At 35.9% G+C, this 17,519-nt stretch overlaps 1 protein-coding gene across 1 annotated transcript; it reads left to right on the top strand.

The window, feature by feature from the left end:
• Nucleotides 1-1,072: 1,072 nt before the first annotated feature.
• LOC145098652 (uncharacterized) lies at nt 1,073-1,606 on the top strand. Its single transcript, XM_079036270.1, has one exon. It carries the CDS (start codon nt 1,073-1,075, stop codon nt 1,604-1,606), a length of 534 nt encoding a protein of 177 aa, XP_078892396.1.
• Nucleotides 1,607-17,519: the final 15,913 nt, after the last annotated feature.

The following is a 17,519-nucleotide window of genomic DNA, read 5'->3' as shown; positions in this document are numbered from 1 at the left end:
AAAGTCACTTTCATTACCTTAGTCATAAAATTCAAAATGAATTAATTGAATTGTTGGCATCCGAAGTTAAAAGTGCAATTATTAGAAAAATAAAAAAACAAAATATTTTTCGGTAATTCTTGATTGCACTCCGGATGCAAGTCGTAAAGAGCAAATGACTTTGATTATTAGATGTGTTGATGTTGCAAATGTTCCAATAAAAGTAGAAGAGTTTTTTTTAGAGTTTTTAATGGTAGAAGATACATCCAGTTTAGGACTTTTTAATGTTTTACAAAATGCTTTAAAATCTCTTGACTTGGATATTAATTGTATTCGAGGACAAGGATATGATAATGGAGCAAATATGAAAGGCAAACATCAAGGTGTACAAAAAAGATTGCTTGATATAAACTCAAGAGCTTTTTATATGCCTTGTGGATGTCATAGTTTAAATTTATTTTTGTGTGATATGACAAACTCTTGTCATTAAGTAAAGCATTTTTTGATACTTGTCAAACAATATATAATGTTTTTTCTAGCTCCACACATATATGGAGTGTTTTACTTGACCATGTAGATGAGTTAACCCTAAAATCATTGTCTACTACTCGTTGGGAAAGTCACATTGAAAGTGTTAAAGCAATAAAAACTCAACTTTTTTCAAATAAAAGAAGCATTAACAAAATTAGCTCAAGTGAGTGATGATGGTAAGGTTTGTAGAGATGCGGAATCATTAGTAAATGATGAATTTTCTAATTTTGAATTTATTTTAAGTTTAGTGATATGACATGAAATTTTATTTAGAATTAATTTGGTAAGTAAAAAATTACAATCCAAAGATATGATTCTTGATGTTGCAATAAAAAATTTAGAAGGATTAGTTAATTATTTTGAAAAATATAGGGAAAATGGGTTTGACACTGCTATTAATGAGGCTAAAAACATAGCAGAAAATATTGGAGTTGAACCAAAATTTCCTATCAAACGTGTTTATAGTAGAAAAAAACAATTTGATAAAGTTCCAAATACTGAAAGAGAACAACAATCATCTCAAGAAAAATTTTGAACTGATTATTTTATTGTTATAATAGATATGGCTCTAACTCAATTGAGAAGTAGATTTGAGCAAATGCAACATTTTGAATCCATTTTTGGATTTTCGTTTGATGGTTCAAAGTTACAATCTTTACTTGATGATGAATTAAAAAAATGTTGTAAGAAACTTGAAACTAGTTTGACAAATGGTGAGGAACTTGATATTGATGGAAAAGATTTATTTATTGAGTTACAAGTTTTGCAGAAAATGTTGTCAGATGAAGCATATAAAGGTGAACTTCCTTGGACAGCTATTCAAATTATGGAGTTTGCAAAGGAGATGGACATGTTTCCCAATGTGTTGGTGGCATATAAGATTTTGTTGACGGTACCGGTCACAGTTGCTTCCGCGGAAAGAAGTTTTTCGAAATTGAAGTTATTGAAGTCATATCTTCGAAGTACCATGACTCAAGAAAGATTAAATGGATTAGCAATTTTGAGTATTGAAAGTCAATTCCTACGAAGTCTTGATTATGATAAAATAATAGATGTTTTTGCTTCAAAAAATGCAAGGAGACATCCTTTTAGATGAATTTTATGTATACTTTTGTTTGTATAACCTTGTTTTGGTTTGATTGTAAAATTTATTTCATTTTTACTATTTTTTAAATAAATAAAGGCATTAGTTTAGAATCTTGCCCCGGGCATTAAAAATCAATGGACCGGCCCTGTTGAAGACTATCTTCTGATCAGGTGTAACGTTGCACATGAGTCTCGCTCGTGACTGGGTATTTAAGTGGTGTGGCATCCCAGTAACCAATTCTCATCGGTGTAAAAATTCATAGATTTTGGGGCTGCATGGGGTCACTGTCCATGGAAAAGGAACAACTTAAATGTCATTCTATTGTGTCTTCTATGGCAACGTGGCTAGCAAAGAACAACAAGATCTTTAGCAATCAATGTCCACCTCCTACCAAGATCGTGGACAATGTCATCTCCCAGTCATAAGTTTGGATTAAATATAAGAATTCTATCAGATGTGGTAATTGGATAAATTGGAGAGTCTCTCTATTTTTATAATTTTCAATTGTAAACTGTAATTATACTTTCTAGTGCCTCACGTGTTGGCCATCACGAATCGTGATGGCCTTTTATATATATATATATATATATATATATATATATATATATATATATATCTTCCTACCTAATAAAAGAGTAGCACATTTTGCACATGTCAATCAATTAGAGATTCACATTAATTAGTTGCCGCTTGTTATTCTAAGATTTTTCCTCATTAATTAAATTTCCACTAATTCACTCTTCCATTTTACACATATCAAACACGTGAACAAAAAAATTATTTGTAATATCTATTGCCTAATTTATTAAATTATTAATTTTTTTTTATCATTGCTCAATAATTACCTTATAATTTAATTAAAATTATTTTTACCTTTCTAATCCGTGGTGCCTACGAGTTATAAACTAGTATATATATATATATATATATATATATATATATATATATATATATATATATATAGTGATTGTTGTAACAGAAATAATTAATTTATATATATATATAGTGATTGTTGTAACAGAAATAATTAATTTGTAATTAATAAATAATTAAATGAATTAAATATGTTTAAACTATCATTAACAATTACTAATTTTCCAATATTTTCAAAATATAGTTATTGCTTGTTGTCACATGGTATGATGGGAGTGGACCATTAAGTTTGCCAAAAGACTATGACTAGTCGATATAAGCGGACCATGCATGTATAGTTATGGTTAGGAACGATGAATGTGGACCATTGCGAATGGTTAGCATATAGGAACATTCTGGATGCCTATTAATGTAAGTGGGTCTCCTCTATGTACTTACGGTAAGACACTCGTTAGACTAGAGAACATTTATTATACAAATGAGTATATAGATCCTATTAAAGTGTTCTAAAAAAATGTTTATTTTAACTGGTTTAATATTTATATTACACGAACTCGTAGACACAAAAGACATCAAGCTTACATGTTGTGTTAAACTTGATCCACTTATTAGTGAAGAGACGTTGACAACCACTATATATCAAAAAGTGGTTGATGGGCGCCGATAGGTGGCAAATACTAGGGAAAATGACTCTTGAGGGCAATTAACTTTTGCGTTTGTACTCATTTGGTCCCTTTTCTTTTTTTTGTATTCATTATACCATCGAACTTGTTGTTGGTGTTTACCATAGCCCTTTTGATCGGCTTTTGACCTGTGATAGCCGGTCAAAGGGTTATGGTGAACACAGACAACAAGTTCGATGGTATATTGAGTACAAAAAAAAGAAAAGGGACCAAATGAGAACAAACGCAACAGTTGGTTACCCTCCTGATTCATTTTCCCTTTACTCATTTACAACAAATCCCACATCATTTCCTACTGATATTAATGACTTTTATGAGATTCATTCTTGCTTCTCTTCAAAACATAACCTACGAAAGGACATTATTCATACATGTACAACTTTGTAATGCACTTGAATATTTATTAGGGGGATCTTGACTAAGCAGGCGCATTTCATGACTACATTGTATTGTACATATTGATGTTGTATCTTATCCCATGAGTTCGATCTTAAAGCTAAGTAAACTAAAAAATCATAGCACTTGTGATTCCACTCGTTTGTAAACTTGTCTAGAATCCATGATACGATAAATCATTTGATTGGAAATGTAAATGTAGTCATGAAATGCGCCTGCTTAGTCAAGATTCCCCTAATAAATATTCAAGTGCATTACAAAGTTGTACATGTATGAATAATGTCCTTTCGTAGGTTATGTTTTGAAGAGAAGCAAGAATGAATATCATAAAAGTCATTAATATCAGTAGGAAATGATGTGGGATTTGTTGTAAATGAGTAAAGGGAAAATGAATCAGGAGGGTAACCAACTGTTGCGTTTGTTCTCATTTGGTCCCTTTTCTTTTTTTTGTACTCAATATACCATCGAACTTGTTGTCTGTGTTCACCATAACCCTTTGACCGGCTATCACAGGTCAAAAGCCGGTCAAAAGGGCTATGGTAAACACCAACAACAAGTTCGATGGTATATTGAATACAAAAAAAAGAAAAGGGACCAAATGAGTACAAACGCAAAAGTTAATTACCCTCAAGAGTCATTTTCCCCAAATACTATATGGAGGTCTTATTTGTGTTGGTTCTCTTTGTTTCACATGCAGTTATAATTGGAAGCCTACCCTGAAGCTGCTTTTTATATTATATGGTGATATATTTGAGTGTTTACAAATAGTATTACTATTTTTTTTGTAGGAGTTGTCTGAAGGAAAGTGAATAGGTAAAACAATATTAGTAGTAAAGTCAAAATTATTTGGTTCGGTTGGCTTGAAACCCCTATATATGGATATTCTATAATGTAGTCTTTTGTTTTGTTTAACATCTTTCTAACTTCATAAAAAATTGTTCTTCTAAAAAATATATATATTTACATGGGCTTACCTACATATCTTTTTTCTTTTTGGGTATAGACTATGAAAAGGATATTGTAATAAAATTTGTAACTGGACTACTGGAGTACGTATCGAAATTTACCTATAAACCAGTGGCGAACCTATGTAGGGTCTTTGGGGTCTCGGGTCAATGCTTAATTTCCGGCACGCAGTGTAAATTTTTTTTTTTTTTTTTGGTTTTTTCTATTAGGTGCACCCGCTTGAAGTACGAGAGACACCCCTACTAAAACAGTCTGCGTCCGCCACTGCTATAAACATAGTTGACTAAGTAACGTTGCATAGATTACTTATAAGAATTATCGTATCGTAAAAAACTTTAAAATAAAATACTGAAGTAGCAAAGTTCTAAGTACGACGTTGTTTTTTTTTTTTTTTTTTTTGGTAAGGGTCGGGTTAGCTTAGCCTGAAACATTCTTTTATCCAAATCCTCCTTAATAAATGAAAGTTTTTTTTGCCACATGTCAATCTCTCATGAGTTTTGACACTTGTCATTTTGTAGTATTTTTAAAATAAATATTATCCACTTGTCAATTTTTGGTTTGTTTCAATTTTTAAAATTAAAGTCATATACTATATATAAAGTATTAAATATCATTATAATATTAAATTGCAATAAATATATTTCTTTCTTTTTTATTTTAAAGTTGTACATTAAAAATATTAATAATTTACATTTTAATATTTAATCTTTTTTTAAATCAACCCGTGTAATACACGGATCTCACACCTAGTCTTTTAATATTAGAAATCTAATGTGTTTGAAATTGTTTACAAAATTATATTACGAGAGAATACTAGTTTAATTTTTGGGTGATACATTTAATTTGCTTTATGCACTACAAATTGAATCCATAGTGTTTTTCCAATTGTTTGACCTACTCACTATTTTCTTTTTAGCTAAGGGATGGATTGATTTAGCTTTTAACCCGGGTTCAAAAAACACAATTTAGCATGTGTGATTTGAATTTTAAAGTTATGGACTCGGTCTAAGATGTGGACTTGGTCCATCAAAATAGACTGATTCAGTCCAAACTTCAAATAACAAGGACCAGACAAAATGCCTTCAACTCCAGTTTTACATTGCTATCGTAAACATGCCTCCGACCTTGTACCGACGACCACCCAATGCTTAGGATCCATTGTCTTCCTCCGACCTTGTAACCAGACACCACCTTCTTCCGGACCAGATACGTTTCTAACTTTTATGTTCCCGACAATTGCAAAATATCGATTAGCTTTGAATTGTTGTGATATTGCGATTTGTTGCTTGATTTTCATTTTCTATGAATTTTTGCTCTTTTTTTTTGTTGTTTTTGTTGTATTCATTGAATTGTTGACGACATATGATTTCATTTGCTATGAATTTTTGTGATTTGTTGATGTGAATAATTGGTATGTTCAATGATTAAGGGGTTCGATGATGAAGAGAAGAAATAGAGAAAGATGTGTTTTCTTGAAATGGTGCAAGAATAAAATAATGAAGACTGTGGGTTGTAAAGGCAAATAAGGAAAAAGCTTCATTTTCATCGTTCATATCATATCATGTAACCAAACAACTATTTATTTAGTTTATAAATGAAAAACAATAAATAAATAAATAAAAATCAGTATTTATTAATAGGAAAACAAAAAATTAATATACCAAACTTATAATGTTTAATTGTTCAACATTGAATAAAGGTATAAAAATCAAAAAATAAAAAATTAAGCATTACATTTGGTCATTTTTTATTATTCATCACAGTCATTTGGAAAAATAATCAAACAACATAAACTCAGATGCGGACTCAGTCAGATTTCTAATCCAGTCAGCTCTCGAACACAGTTAACAATTATCAAACGACCTCTAAGTATATTATTTTTTCTTGTTATTAAACCATAATCTAAATTTATGTATTTATAAAGTGAGTTCATGCAACAAACTCATACCTAAGAAACTTCCACACTTTGTATACTTAAAGTATCGACATTATAGTTTCCAATACTATATGTTAGCACAATAAGCTATTTAGCTTTTATTTAGGGCTTTAATTAGGTAAATCTATTTTTTTTATTTATTTATAGTATTTATTGTCATTTTTTTTAATTTAGTTTTGTCACAATAATAAAACTCTAGTCATTTTGTTTCTATATTGCTATCAGTTATCATGATATCATAGCTCTATTCGATCAATTTTTATTGATGTGATGATTCTATGCAACTATCATTCATCGATTTTCTGGTAATTGTTTGTTGTTTTTTTTTCGTTCAATTCTCTTCTGTATTTATGGATGATGTTTGTTTGTTTGTTTCAATTGTTGATGGTACTTGTTCGAAATTTGATAATGTTATTCAATTGTTTTTGTTTTGTTATTGTCAATATAGATCGTAAGGATGAGTATTTTCGATCTATTATCACTCGACTAGTGATGCTACATAGCTTCTCGAATTGAAAATTGATGCAATAGAGAGCCCGTTTGGCAATGATGCAGAGGAAGTTACACTACACAATAAGTGAACACTAGGTTAGGAAGCACTATGTGATGGATAGACCTCGATATTGTTCTTTGGTGCCTAAGTTACATATTGGATATGAAAGCTGCTTAATTGCTAATAAACATGTTCTCCTCTGTTACCGATGTATGTCGAGGTATTTATACACGGACGAAGGAGTCTTGTTCATTGTTGTTAACCAGGTATTAATGTTTTCCGTAGGTTTCAATGGTAGGACCCTTAATATAATATTAATTCATTTTCCATGTTTATTGGGATTTCGCGTAAGTACTTGTAACACCCATAATCAGAAAGACCAAGAAAGGAAAGGAAAATCCCTAAGTCAAAGGGTCAACTCGTCGAGTTCAGGGAGGAACTTGGCGAGTTGGAGCGGGATCCAGGGGATCGATTAAGTAGCCGACTCGGCGAGTCGGCAAAGAGGACTCGGCGAGTCCGGTCTGAAGAGGGAAACCCTAAATCCGAGACTTTGGGCACTATTTAAGCGTCTTATTCTCTCCATTAGGGTTCCTTGGAGCCTCTCTCATCTAGAAACTAAAACCCTCAGCCTCCATTGTTGCATATTCAAGTCTCTTGCCATTTTTGGGTGATTTGAAGGAAGAAGGAAGGAAGGAATCTTTGGGGCTTCAAGGATTGGATTTAGATCCAGAGTTTGGGTCACCTTTCAGAGTTATTAAAGGTATTAAGTCGTTATTTTCACCCTTCTTCATCTAGTTTTCCCTTTGTTATGAGATTTGGGGCTTTTATGCCATGTCCTTGAACCATTTCGAGTTAGAGCCCAAATCTGAAGTTGCTACTTCAGATCTAAGTGTATTCTGGCCTAGACAGTCATAAAGTATCAGTCTTGGGGGTGTAGGTGAAGCATGGTTGTCCTAAACCCGAGTTTGGAGTGTTTTGGGCCTAGATCTCCTTAGCTACACGTAAAGTTTGCATCTTTACGTGAGGGATAGACTTTGGAAGTATGGATCTATGATTTGGAGCCCCTGCATGGCTCAAAAAGCCACTGAATGGATTAAGAACTGGAGAGACTCGGCGAGTCACATGGGTGGACTCGGCGATTTGGATGAAGTTGGGCAGGAACTCGGCGAGTTGGAAGAACAACTCGGCGAGTCTGTTGAAGATTGCCTGGGACTCAGCGAGTATGTTCTTGGACTCGGCGAGTCAAGTCGCAAAACCCCAAACCCTTCAAGTTAGGACTCGGATCAGTGACTTGAGTGGGGACTCAGTGAGTTGGATAGGTCAGGACTCGGAAATCGGTAGACTCGGCGAGTCAGGGGCTGACTCGGCGAGTCGAGTCGCGAATGAAAGGATTCTGAGCTAATGAACTCAGCGAGTTAGTAGGCAGACTCGGCGAGTAGGGTTGACCTGGAAGGTTGACTTTGACCAGAGTTGAATTAGTTGACTTTTGGAGAACAGTTAAGCTAAGTGATATATGTTTTGGTATTGGTAACTCTGGGAGCTAGTGGAGCAGTGGTTCAGGGAATTGTCGGTCAGCATCCAGAGGGGTTACCAGCAAGTTCAGCAGTACCAGGTGAGTTTCCCTTTGTGTGAATGGGTCTACGGCCACAATGTCGGCCCATGTAGTTATGAGTAGGAAGACCCGGGGGTTAGCCCTAGGCGCAGTATGCTAGAATGATATTCAGGACCAAGGTCCAATGATAGCGGGCGGGTTCCCAAGGAATGGTTTATATTATAGTTTATACTTGTTGTGTGTGTGATACATGTATGTGCCTGGTAGGGAGGTGAGTGTGGGCGAGGTCCCGTATCTCACCAATAGGAGAGTGTGGACGGTGTTCCACATCTCATTAGCAGCAGAACAGGGGCGAGGCCCAAGTTAGGGAAAGAGTGAGTGTGGGCTAGGCCCGTATCTCATTATCAGTAGGAGCGTGGATGGGGTTCCATGACTCATCAGTAGCAGGACAAGGGCGAGGCCCAAGATAGGCAAGGTCTCAGGACAAGATTTTTTAGTATATGTTAGCTTATGTGTTGTGATATGCCTATGTGTTACTATATGTTAGCGGGCGAGGCCCAGTGATAGCCGATGCCTAATTGAAACAGGTCTGTATCCGAGGGGGGCTCGAATCCAAGCGGGGCCATTGTAGTGGGTGAGGCCCAAAGTAGCGGGCGTGGCCCAGTATATGATGTATGTGTTTATGTAGGGTATGTGGTAGGTTGGGGAACTCACTAAGCTTTGTGCTTACGGTTTTCACTTTTGGTTTCAGGTACTTCCAGTGGCGGAGGGAAGAGCTCGGGGTGATCGCATGACACACACCATAGTTTAGACAGCCTGGGATGTTTTACTTGTTGGATTAATGTCTAAGTCCATAACTATATTTGGTATGTACTTGACCCGACCCGACATGGTCCATTTAGGTTGCACTTCACTGACACAATTTATATGGATAATCTTTTGAGAATAGTATGTTTATGATTAATATTAATATATTATAAGTTCTAATATATCAATATGGAATCATATCGTTTAATTAGTATTGATCAAGAATTAATTTATAATTAATTAAGTGATCAAAAGGAACTAATTAAATATGGACTCTTATATATATGGAATGGGCCAAGTTCATTTAGGTTGGGCTAAGCTTTCATAGATAGTCCATGGAGTGTTTAACCCATGGATCCTAGGAAATGAAAGGTCATGGGTATTAGGGTTTAACCCTAATCCTCCACACTATATAAAGATGTCCTTGGTTGGTGAAATGGGCACTAGTGTGGTACACTAAGAAGGGCTAGCCAATTTCACTAGAGAGAACCAAGTATCCATATTCTCTAAAGTCTTCCAAGGTGTTTTGGTGATTTGTGATTCCATTTGAGGCTTCCACACTATTGGGGCTAAGCTCTTAAAGCTTGAAGACATCAAGCTACATAAAAAGGTATGTCATCTAACTAGTACTTTATAGTATAAGAACTTCATAATATGCTAGTTAGGATTAAAGCCTTGGAAAGTTCTTATTTGCATGCATTATAGAGAAAAACATAGATCCAAGGTATTTAGGGTTGCTTGTACACTTAGGAGTGTTAAAATGCTCAAAACCCAATAGTGATATCAGAGCCTAGGCTTGTTTTCTTGTTATACTTGCAAAAGGAGCTGAAAAATCGAGTTTTGATACTGTCTGCCCAGCAGACTCGCCGAGTCCATGAATGGACTCGCCGAGTCCAAGACAAAATGCATCCAACTCGCCGAGTTGGTTCGTGCACTCGACGAGTTGGACCCCCATACAGCATAAATTCGACTTTTTTGGCTAGAATTGGACTATGAACATTACCCTAAGATGTTTTTGAACTTATAAACTTGTTTTTGATGTGGTAATGTTCATGCTAATCCAATTCCAAAGATAATTGTCAATAGATTCATGTTTTGTATTAGTTTAAGGTTTAGACTAATTACATGAAAAAGTTTGATTTGAATTATCTTGTTCTTATGAGTTGCTTAGATTAATAGAAAGGTTGAGTGAAATAGTTGTTTTCAATCCAAATTAGTCTAAGAGTTGATTCTAAAATGTGTTTTTGTAACTTGTCCTCAAGTTATATGAAAAGTCACATTTAAGTTTCATAAAACTCATAAAAGTTGGCAAAGGTTACAAAAATGAAGAGTCTAGTTCTAATTAAATGGTTTTATGACTCCATAACTTGTCCTCAAGTTATGGAGGACCAAGAGTCTCTTCATTAAATAATAAAAAAAAAGTGTAACCTTAATTAATTTCATAAGTTATAAAATAAAGAAAAGTTAATTCTTTTATTAGTTTAAAGTCTTCCATAACTTGTCCTCAAGTTATGGAACTTGAAGAGTTTTTGGATTAAAACTACTTTAAACACATAAGTTATGGAATTAATTAGTTTTGAATAGTTTCAAAACTTGCCCTCAAGTTTTGAAATTTGAAAAGTTTTCACTTATGAATACTTTAATTCCAAGTTAGCCCTTAGAATTTTAAAGAGTTAAAATTCAACCCTTATACTTTATAATATTATAAGTTAATAATATATATATATATATATATATATATATATATATATATATGTATATGTATAAGAGTAAAGTCAGTCTTACCACTAGTACGCCTCATTCACGAAGCCGGTCTATAAGGTGGGTATAAGGTTGTTGCCTATAAAATGGCAACTTAATGGGTGTCCACTCTCACCCACTGCTTGCTTGACTGGTGGAGGGTCGTTAGCCGAACGGGTTTGACAGGACTAGAATTCTCCCTTCATTAAAAGTATTAATGATAAATACTAAGTAACAAAAATCTTAATAATACCCAATCTTAGTTACTTAGGAAAATGTGAATAAGGTGCTAATCCATGAAATTACACTTTGCACTTTGTTTAAGTCGGTTAGTGGAGCGTGTGTGGTTAACCGGCACAGTAACTCGTATTTAACAAGGTAGGGAAAGGGTAACTTAATGTTTATCATAGTATCGATGGAGCGTGTGTGGTTAACCGGCACATCGATTGAGGGGTAAACACTTAAGGGTACCAAGTAATTTGCATGGTTACTTCACACCTTGTTTTGTGATCCTCGGCATCCCAGTCACAGAACCTGAAGGGCACACTCGAGATTGAAACATGCCATTGAACAGTTCAATGAATCTCAAAGATCTAGGAGTTTCAAAACCAATTAAAACCTAATAATACATTTCGTTTATCTTGGTGGAAATTGATGAATCGTCATTCACCTACCTTCAAATATTTTATAGCTTGGATTACGACATACCTCTTCTAAGTTATAAAATAGTTTGTTGGGTCCTAGCCTTAATATTTCATATTGGGTGTCATATTAAGGACTTAAGATCAACTATCTTGAATATCTCCCAAAAGATGTCTGGTTTAGACATTTATGATATTCCCAAATCTCTTGAAACAAGCTTTCCTAAATGAAGATGATGTCCCTTGGAAATCATACTTCATTCACCTCCTCCAATTATTCTCCCCAACCCACAAGTTCTTGAAAAGTTTAAGGTCACTCAAGCCGAATTGGCAAGGCAAGGTCTAGGTGTGGTCACGTCTTGGAGATGTAGTCACATATTGACAAGCCGGGAGAGTTGGGTGTCAAAGTCTTGAGAAAGTTGGTGGTTCAATCAGTTTCTAAGTCACATAGTGAGTTCCTTTGGGACACCTATGAATTAGACTATGACAAGACCCTTAATGATCTTATATATTTGCTAAGATCAACTTCCTAAAACTTTATGGACATTGACAATGATGACATTGGATATCTAGTAAAGCTCTCTCTTCCCAATGGAAAGGGATCGGCCATAGTCAACTGGGTTGACCAAATGGTAAAGAGAAAAAGCTAAGTCTGTGATAGTCCCGTGTACCATTATCAAAGGGTCCATATGTTTATATTGCCAAAGAAAGGGGCATTGGTTGCGAAGCTGCCAAATTTACCTGAGGATGTTAAAGTCAATAAGTTTGACTCTACTTTAGGTAAAGTCCACTATCTAACTCTGCTAAGTTTCTATTCTGAGATTCTTATTACATGATGTGACTGGGTCACATGTTGATGTTTTAAGAATCAAAGAAAAGTAAAGGAACTTAAAGAAAGAATATGCTGAATCTGATCGTGTAGATGGATTTCTATCGCATAGTTTGAAGATCGGATTCTTGAGCTACTTCTTAGGAGTTATGAGATATTGCTTAGGAATAGATAACAACAAGTTTTCATATGGATTGTAAGGATAAGTTTTTCCGCAAAGTTTTAAAATAAAAGAAAACTTTTGATTTTATTTATTTTAAAATATCCTTACAATGACATTTGAGGAAAAATTGTTGCTTATAAGATTCCATCAATAGCAAGAGTGGAATTATGAAATTGATTCTTTCATTTGTGGTAATGTCTAAATTTACCAAATAAGGAAAGATTCTCATCACCTAAGTTTCAATTGGACCGAAACTTGGAATCATGCAAGGTGTATAGCATGATGAATGATAACTTTCAAGTATTGGAAAAATTAAGACTAATTACTCGTTCACATGGATGTGTGAGTCAAGTAATGGACTAAGGGATCGAGTACATAGTCTTGTGCACTGATTAAGTCCACCACAAAAGATCGATAAGATTATTCGTCATAATTTACTAAAGCTTAGTAAATATGGTTATACTTATAGGCTAAAGTATAATTCTGAGACATTGGAAAAGTTTCAATGTAAGGTAGAGCGAATAAGAAGAATCAACTTAGGCAGAACGATAAAAGTTTCTCAAATCTGAAAAGATGGGAGAGTACTTTAGTATCATTTTTATGATCATCTTGATGATTTAGAGATCTTATCACAATTCATCCTCTAAGTGTCTTCTTATAGCTAAGAAGTGGAGCTATGAATTGTTGAAGTGGTTAAATCAAGAAGATGATTCATATTTCGTTCCAAAAAACAATTCTTAGAGTCATACTCCAAGATTTTAACTTGAGTGACATGTCTTAGAGAAGGTTTAAAACACTTGTCAAATGTAAGAGTAAAAGTTTTCTACTCTTGTACATTTGAAATTGGTAAGTTGTGATGTTTTGGATAAAACAAAGACCAACTAAGGCCAATTGTGTGAAGTGTTTGTCTTGATTAGAATCCACACTATCTCTTGGATGTTTGACAAGGGAGTCTTATATGTCAAGAGGACAGTGGGAGTCTTAAAGGTCTTGAAAGTCTCAAGAACTAATCAAGAATAAAACCTGAAGTTCTTCACTAGCACACGACTTGAGGTTTATAACCTATCATACTGACATATTCTGTGCCCGTTTCAGTTAAAGTTGGCTTTGCATATGAGTTCTTAGAGTTCTCAATGTGTTGCACAACAACTTGGAAGCAATGGCAGGCCCTTGAGCTGCCAAGTGGCAAGAAGTTAAGATTGAGTTCAATCCATATGAGTTTGGATTTGTCATTATCCTTGCCTTGTGACTATGGTTTTGACAATTCACATGGATAAGAACACATACACCATTAAATCTAAGTGTCATAAGGTTTCTCTTCGATTCATGAAAATGATGGTGAGGAAACACTTTCACTAAGTAGTTTCAGCTAGATAGCAATTGTGATATTTGCATTCTCAAAGTCGTTAGTGGAGCGTGTGTGGTTTACCGGCACACTAATCTGGACTTGTGAGAAGTGGCAAAAAGGTCTAACCATTATGATTACGGAATCCCTCTTCATAATTGTTTAGACACACAAGTGTGCTATCTAAGGGAAGGTGTATGATTTTGATAAAGTTTTATCAAAACAATCTAGTATCAGAAATCTGATCTCTGGTAAGAAAGTCAGCTGATTTCTGAGTACATGTCAAAGCTAGTGGGAGCATAAGTGTTATGCTAATAATAATCATGTTAGTGGGAGCATGATAATCATGATAAGTATTGCAAGTTAGCAATGTTAATTATAGAAAACAAAAGTTTCAATTGGGAAAAAGTTGTTTTGCTATAATTAAGGGAGAGGAAATTATACTTCATCTCAAATCTATAAGCTTAGATCATGAGGACATAATCATTTAGTCAAGGATATATATATGAATTTCATGTTGGAATGGCTCAACATAAGGAAATTCTGTATGTTTATATGGATAATCTTTTGAGAATAGTATGTTTATGATTAATATTAATATATTATAAGTTCTAATATATTAATATGGAATCATATCGTTTAATTAGTATTGATCAAGAATTAATTTATAATTAATTAAGTGATCAAAAGGAACTAATTAAATATGGACTCTTATATATATGGAATGGGCCAAGTTCATTTAGGTTGGGCTAAGCTTTCATGGATAGTCCATGGAGTGTTTAACCCATGGATCCTAGGAAATGAAAGGTCATGGGTATTAGGGTTTAACCCTAATCCTCCACACTATATAAAGATGTCCTTGGTTGGTGAAATGGGCACTAGTGTGGTACACTAAGAAGGGCTAGCCAATTTCACTAGAGAGAACCAAGTATCCATATTCTCTAAAGTCTTCCAAGGTGTTTTGGTGATTTGTGATTCCATTTGAGGCTTCCATACTATTGGGGCTAAGCTCTTAAAGCTTGAAGACATCAAGCTACATAAAAAGGTATGTCATCTAACTAGTACTTTATAGTATAAGAACTTCATAATATGCTAGTTAGGATTAAAGCCTTGGAAATTTCTTATTTGCATGTATTATAGAGAAAAACATAGATCCAAGGTATTTAGGGTTGCATGTACACTTAGGAGTGTTAGAATGCTCAAAACCCAACTTTACTCTGATAATGAAAATATGTTTTGGAAATGATAATCTGAATTCATGTTATGACTTATGATATGTTTTTATGAACATGGTTTTGGTAATGATTTAGAGAAAATTTTTGGTACGAATTTTGGGACGTTGCAAGTTGGTATCAGAGTCTTGGTTTGAGGGATTCAGACATACTCTCGGTTGTGTCTGACTTAAACTAAGGGATTGGTCTAAAAGTTATCAAAATGAAAATACAGTTTTGTTAAAAGAGTTTTTAGAAACGAAATACTTTTTGAAAAGCGAAAAGAATTCAGAAAGAAAAGAATTTTGATAAGAGAAAAGGCGCGGTGCATGCAATCAGCCGAGCTCAAGTAAGTGCCCCAAAATACCCATACAAATTTATGTTGTGATTATCAGTTAGTAGAACAACATGCTAGATTAGGACTAAGGATCTAGGGAGGATGCCTTATGTGCCTGTTATATGTGTTTTGAGCTGCATGATAGTGCTGATTAGACAGTAGTAGGATAACCTTTTTAGGTTATGCCTGAGTTTATGAGCTTATGTCGCATGCTAGTGCAGATTCTTGATATGAGGTTGTGATTGCTTGAGTATGTTATGGTTTGATTTTCACTTGTCTGAATGTTGCTTGCTATGTGCATTGTGGGATTCCGAGTGATGGGAGTTAGCCATTAGGTGAATACGTCACGTCACATGTGATTAGGGTTGAATAATCTCAGAGTACTGGATTTGGCCATATTGCACAGCTCTTGTCTGAGTCCAACCGTTGTAGGGACGATTCTTTTACTTGAAGGATTATCTGAGCCTCGTCACATGTGATGGTATTCAGGTGATGGCTAATTGGCATCACAAGGAGGCCTTTAGCAGCTGAGGGTTGGTTTGGGTGGAGTTAGAGGTTTCCCTAGGGTAAGCCTAGGATGAGATAGTGCTGGGAGAAGTAGTAGTAGGAAAAGGGACCTGGTGGAGTCGAAGCAGTTCTTGAAGAAAGTACGGATAGATGTGGAAGGTAGTATGGGCCCGTACTATTGAAAGCAGAGGATCCGTACTCGATTCGGGAAAGGCTGAGATGAGACCGGGAAACTTGTAGTGTGTGCGTATGATCCCTCGGCAGTGATGAGTATTCTGATAATATTGTGATATGTTTTCAGCATGGTGACATTATGAGAGAGACCAGTGGGCGGATCAGGCGCCGGAGAGGGATCAGGCTTGAGTTCAGGGGCCGAGCAGCTCGAGGAGCGGATGAGGGAGTTGATATCAGCTAAGGTTACGCGCGGTATCCTAGATCAGACACATGTGATCTTTGGTACGGTCAAGGAGGGTATACTGGAGATCTTGGATGAGAGGCTAGGAGCCTTTCGTACGGAGATAATGGATTTGATGGGAGCATGTACTATGACATTCCGAGAGTTCAGAGCTTGCGGAGCGCCAGATTATCATGGGGCTAGGGAACCCATCGCTAGCAGAAGGTGGTTGGCCGATATTGCCAACGCGTTCCGTACGAGCCGGTGTCCTAAGGGGGACAAGGTTAGACTCGCCTCCTGTCTTCTGAAGGACAGAGCGATGGATTGGTGGGAGGAGGTTGGTCACGCCATTGGTGACGATGCCGTGTTGGACGCGATGAGATGGAGCGATTTCTCGGCTAGGTTCAGGGCTGAGTTTTTGCCGATTATTGAGGTGCAACAGCTGGCACGGGAGTTTCAGGATTTGATGCAGACTACTGAGACTGTGGTGGAGATCACCGCCAAGTTCAGGGAGAGGGCCCTCCTTGTTCTGCAGTATGTCGCAGACGAGGAGATGAAGAAGGCCCGATACACGAGATGTTGAGGGATGACATCAGGCAATTTGTGAGCAGGTCCAGCTGCAAAACGTTGAAGGATATGATCACACGAGCTAGAGAGAGGGAGATTGATTTGGATCAGATTCAGAAGAGGAAGTTGGATGAGGTTCAGGAAGTCACGGGTTCGGGAAAAAGGCCCAAGGGGTCGGATTCGATATCGAGGGATTACCAGAGCCGCGGCCAATGCGGGAGGTGCGGCAGGACGCACGAGGGTGCATGCAGGAGTGGTAGTGGTGGAGATTCGGGCTGCTTCAAGTGCGGCCGGACTGGTCATCTTAGCAGGGATTGTACCGCTACCACCACATAGGGATCAGACTTGATATGTTTCCACTGCAGTTAGCGGGGCCACAAGAAGGCCCAGTGCCCCAGTTTGTTTACGGCAGGATGGGTGATAGCACCTGCCCCTGCAACTTTGAGGATCACAGACGACCGTCAGGGCCGAGCAGAGGCACC

This window comes from Lactuca serriola, chromosome 4, assembly GCF_051521515.1.
Source record: "Lactuca serriola cultivar US96UC23 chromosome 4, Lser_US96UC23_V15, whole genome shotgun sequence".
NCBI lineage: Eukaryota > Viridiplantae > Streptophyta > Magnoliopsida > Asterales > Asteraceae > Lactuca > Lactuca serriola.
Note: the sequence above shows the minus strand (reverse complement) of the source record. Positions and strands in the feature narration are given on the sequence as shown.

Bases quoted from the DNA above. Each gene is read 5' to 3' on its own strand.
- LOC145098652 (XM_079036270.1), top strand. From the start codon at position 1,073: ATGGCTCTAACTCAATTGAGAAGTAGATTTGAGCAAATGCAACATTTT.